The sequence below is a fragment of the Seriola lalandi genome, unplaced genomic scaffold, assembly GCF_002814215.2.
Source record: "Seriola lalandi dorsalis isolate HSWRI2012SDOR001 ecotype SW California unplaced genomic scaffold, Sedor1 jcf7180002054936, whole genome shotgun sequence".
Taxonomy (NCBI): domain Eukaryota; kingdom Metazoa; phylum Chordata; class Actinopteri; order Carangiformes; family Carangidae; genus Seriola; species Seriola lalandi.
Window position 1 is genome coordinate 528215 of NW_019525488.1, and position 5225 is coordinate 533439.

General features: G+C 44.2%; 1 protein-coding gene across 2 annotated transcripts in view; it reads right to left on the reverse strand.

Moving 5' to 3' along the window:
• The window catches only part of kdm6a (lysine (K)-specific demethylase 6A), a 38239-nt gene that overhangs the window by 14673 nt on the left and 18341 nt on the right, over positions 1–5225 (reverse strand). For both annotated transcript variants that reach the window (XM_023393468.2, XM_023393467.2), the window contains exons 8-9: positions 4772–4806; positions 2080–2173 (exon numbers count right to left, since the gene is read on the reverse strand). In XM_023393468.2, coding sequence (XP_023249236.1) covers positions 2080–2173; positions 4772–4806 — 129 coding nt within the window. The remainder of the gene's footprint in view (positions 1–2079; positions 2174–4771; positions 4807–5225) is intronic.

Consider the following 5225-nt stretch of genomic DNA (forward strand, 5'->3'; position numbering starts at 1 on the left):
AGACAGACAGACACACACACACACACACACACACACACATACATACACACAGCCACACACACACACAGCCACACACACACACACACAGTGATGGGCAATTTACAACAAATAAACAACGATGTCTCAGGGAAGAGCCGTGAGCGACCACAGACCTCCCACTGCTACTTCTCCTCTCTGTACACCTGTGGCAAGCTCCACAGGTCGCCATGACAACCCCAGCAGGCTAGACTGGGAATGGTTTTTTACAACTGGCTGAGCTGGGGGGGGTGGGGGGCTGTCTACACTGTGGAGGGGAAATCTCTCTGCTTGTGCACAGAAAATAAAATGTCTGAAGACGTGCTGCCTTCAGAGCTTCATTCAGAAAACTGACGTAAAAATAAAACATTTGTTTCCTACTTTCTCAAATTTCCTCTTCACATGAAGACAATCGATCACCTCTTGTGATTTGGATCAATACATTACGCTGGAAACACTGAATCAAAGACACTCGGTCGCTCGCGTGCACTTCACTGTTCTCCTGAAAACACGAACTTTGATTATTGCTTCTGCAACACGAGTCGTACTTTGATGTGAAGGAAAATCACTGCAGCTGATTTTTATTTTATATTTATATAAAAACGTAGAAGTAAAACTCAAGAAATATGAAACGTTTTAATCACCACCAACAACAACAACAACAACAACACAGTCACCTACAGTAAGAAAAGAGAGAAAGCTCCACTACAACAACCACAACTGTCTTTACAGCTTTATATACGTCCAGATTTATAAACAGTATCCAAATCTTTTTGTTTTTCCTTCTACCACACAGATCATTTACTAACTAACTGTCATTTCATCTGCTTTCTTAACCAAGCAGAACACTGAGAGATAAACAAACCGAACAGGAAACAAGACAGTGTGGTAACAACCTCACAAGACCTGGCTCTGCAACATCAGTCATAATTACACTGAACACAAGTCACGTGACCACAGCCACATTAGATAAATAAAAAATAATCCTTGATATAATCGGAAGACCGTATACATATTGATCAGCGAACAGTATCTAACTTTTAATAAACAGCTCGACGGTTCTCATGAGATTTGTGTGCACGTGCATCAGATTTTGTTTTGGATTGATTTCATCTTTTAAAGCGAAACCTGAACCTGTAACATCTTATATTAATATTTCTACTTATCACAACATATTTACATTAAGCTGAACATTTCTGGGCCTTTCCTCAGCCCTGTGTGCCGTCACATCACTGCTCCTTACTGACGTCTTGTGTTGCAGCGTGTGGAGACGCTTCTCTGGATGATCTGAGCTGAGCCTGAAGCCTCGGAGCTCACCGCTGACTTACTGCAGCAAACCAAAACAAAAGCTTTCTGTTTGACAGTCCCAGTAAACTTGTGATAGCTGCAGCGTTATTCACTTGTATTATTTAACTGAATAACTTGTTATAATAAGATATGATCATTTATTTGCCTCCTGCCTCTGAGACACATTATCAGCACAATCCGACTCCATATATATATATATATATAAAGAAACACACAACATTATCTGTCAATCATCAGCACGTTATTTCAGATCTGCAATAACTCTTCACAGTGAAACTAAACCGACTCGTGTGTAACGGAAAAACAAACTTTAATTCTCTCCGGTCGTTGCAGCAGTTTTTTCTAAATGAACTCTAATCCTCACAAACACACCCACGCAACATCATTTTTGCATTCGTGTGCACGTGCTCGCACAGACCCAGCGTGGGGGGAAGGGAACAAGAGAAAACAATGCTTCATTTCACCAAACACACACACACACACACACACACACACACACTCTCTCTGAAAGCAGCACTTTGACAAACAGGTAGAAAGAGGCAGGAAAGTGGATGTTGTGATGTGGGGAAAGAACAAAATGAATAAAAAACATAAGAAAACATAAGAAAACAGAACACACAGCCAGACAGTGTGAAGACTGCGCATGAGATCACACAACAGAGTAATCCATGATGCAGAAACTTGAGCCGGTGAGATCTGTGACAGCGCACATGTGGACAGGACAGTATGAAGAGTGTATGAGCGGGAGACACTCACCAAGCTGTTGCAGTGTGGTCGCCTTCACCTGTGCAGGAAGATTTTCCGTCTGCAACAGACTTTCATACGCTTCTTTCGCCGCTCTGTATTTCTTCTGCAGGCGGAATGAGAGGAAGAGGAAAACGAAGAGAGAGGGAGAGAGAGAGAGGTTGTTGAAGCCAGACAGGAGGGTCAGTGTGTTTTATGGTTCTATCTGAACAGACACAAAGAGTCTAAAGACCTCCTCACACTCGTAATGACCAGCCAGATGAACACACACACACACACACACACACACACACACACACACACACACGGGGGAGGGTCATTGTGGAAGAGGACAGGCCAGACTCAACACGTCTGGCAGTGTTAAGTGTGTCTGCACTTTAGATGTGTGTGTGTGTGTGTGTGTGTGTGTGTGTGTGTGTGTGTGTGTGTGTGTGTGTGTGTGTGTGTGTCCACTGCAGTGGCCGCTCTGTATTTTGGGGAAACCTGAGCTGCCTGGTCTGAGGTGCGTCCTCTGTTTGTTTTAACTTGGCGACCCTATTGACCTTGAGTCTGAGCTGGTACGTATAGGTGTGTAGGTGAGTGAGTGAGTGTGTGTGTGTGTGTGTGTGTGTGTGTGTGTGTGTGTGTGTGTGTGTGTGTGCGGACTGAACGTTCTCTCTTATCAGCTCAAACACAGTCTCCTTAAAAGAAACCAACCCCCATCTGCACACACCCTAAAGCTCCAAATGTCCATAAGTGTGTTTGGGTACACACACACACACACACACACACACACACACACACACACACACAGTCTGGTGCTGGACTTCCTGTCTGCACACAATAAAGACACCTCGGGTTAAACCCTGACACTTGGGTCACATAAATGAGAGAGACTCTTAGTGGCTCCTTCCTGCTCAGACTGATGATCATCATCGAGCCGGACCAGGGCCAGACCAGGGCCAGACCAGGGCCAGAGAACAAACACTGAAAGCTGAATAGCTGTTTGACTCCATGATTGATTCAAAATCTACTCAACTGAAGACTCGGGTGAAGAGCTGAGACTCTACAGGTGCAGTGACTCACCTGTTTGGTGTTCTATGTTCAGACTACAGATCTGAGCGAGTCGCTGTTCAGCAGGTGACTGAAACTTCCCTGGATTGTTTTAACATGAGGGAAATAACAGACAAGGAGGTGTCCAGTATTTTCTCATATGGAGACTCTTTAGAGAGGCTATGTGTAAACAGCCAGTCATTACTAGTCAGTCAGCAAGGTGAGTCACGACAGCGTTCACAGTCCGAAGCAGAATCATGTGCGTAGATACCTCAGTGTCACCAAGAGAGCTGCACGGTGTGCAAAAAAATAGAAAAATCATATTGTGATTTCAGCTGGAAAAATGTGATTTTTGTTGGTTCTTGTACCAAACAAACATGTTTCCTTTACGTCTGGAGAACATGATTTGTAGGTCGGAGCGTCTCTGTAGCTCCAAACAACGCACAACAATGTTGAGACATATTTTACCTTTATCAAAGAAATTACAGCTCCTGTGACAGGATTATATTTGTGCAGGCCTAACACGGTGTTGTTGCTATGGTTATCTGTTGATAGATTACTCTTACTTTACTCTTCAGCATTTGAAGTAACACCGTGTAACTTAGGCCACAATGTGACAAACACAGGATAACAGGAAACGCTAAAACAGCGCGTAAGAGCAGCAGAAGAAGAGAAGAGTCAAATGTCATCACGCAGAATCAGAAGCGTGTGATACACAGCATCATGTGTAATATAAGCCTTGCTGACAGTAGCCGTCATGGAACTGCTGCCGCTCTGTAACTCCAGCGGTTTCTCTCAGCAGCAGACAGCTGCAGGAACATCACAGCGGCACTTTAACATCAGAGGCAGCCAGTGACTTTCATGTTAATGTGTGGCTGCAGCTGAGCAGCTCAGTCCTGCTCACACAGCGACTTTATCTGTGACGTTAAAAGAAAACAAATGTGGACTGGCCGTTTCCATCGGCAACGAGTTACGTGTGTGTGTGTGTGTGTGTATAAACTTCATCTATACACAAGCTTTGCATCTGATCAACACCCAGGTCTGAAGGCCCAGAACATGACAATCCCTCCTTTGTGTGTAAATACAGTTTTTTTTATCTCAATGCAAATTCAGTGAATGATGCAACATTCATTTACTACAGAACCACAGAGGAACCTGGATCATGGATGGAATAGAAAACATCCAATCCCGTCTGTATTTTTGTTTTATGGTTAAACCGCTAGCGTTAGCCGTCGGACTTTAACATTACAATTAAATAAAATCAATTAAACTCAGGCAGAAGTCTGAGTAGTGACGTATCTGTGAGACATTACTGCAAAAAAAACCCCAAACAGAGATAACGTGGCAGCGTAATTCAGTCGTGCGTAACTGCTTGGTCAACAGAGGGAAGGAACAGCACATATCTGTGAAAGCGTGTGTGTGTGTGTGTGTGTGTGTGTGTGTCATTGCAAGATAAATTATCATTCATTTCCTCAAACACTTGACCACAGGACCTTGAGAAGGCCAAAGATACCCTGAGAACTAACAGAAGAACCGTAGTAGTTAGTACAAGAAGGAAAAAAAAAAGTGTGTGAACCTTCGTCAGACTCTAAAAATGAAAACCTCCACAGTCTGTTACGACACGAGCCCGGCATAAATATAGAAGCAGGAGTAGCAATAGATTACTTCTTACCTGGATCTCATACAAATGAGCGATGTGAAACTGAACTGTGGGGAGAGAAAAAAAAAGCAGAGGAAAGAATAATTAGTTCACTTACTATATTTCAGATTCCCCCTGTGGACCTGAGTGTGTACAGACTGCAGACAGTATGGAGCACAGATGGGAGGGGGGAGTGGGACAGTCTCCCCGGCGTGTACATGTAATCTGAAATCACAGTGTGTATGTGCAATGTGCTTGCAAGCACTTCCATCTCCCTCTCTCTCGCTCTCTGCTGTCTCCTAGGCAACCCCAGTCTTGGGCAGAGTCAGCAGGGAAACGGCAGCAGAGAGGAAAAACTGCTCAGTAGAAATATTCCTGTGCCCTTTCAATATGTGATTTCTGCCACTGACAGGCTGGTACATCAAATCTAATGCTGCATCACACGGCGGCGTATGGCTGCTCTCCATGTTGTCCCCCCACCCCCACC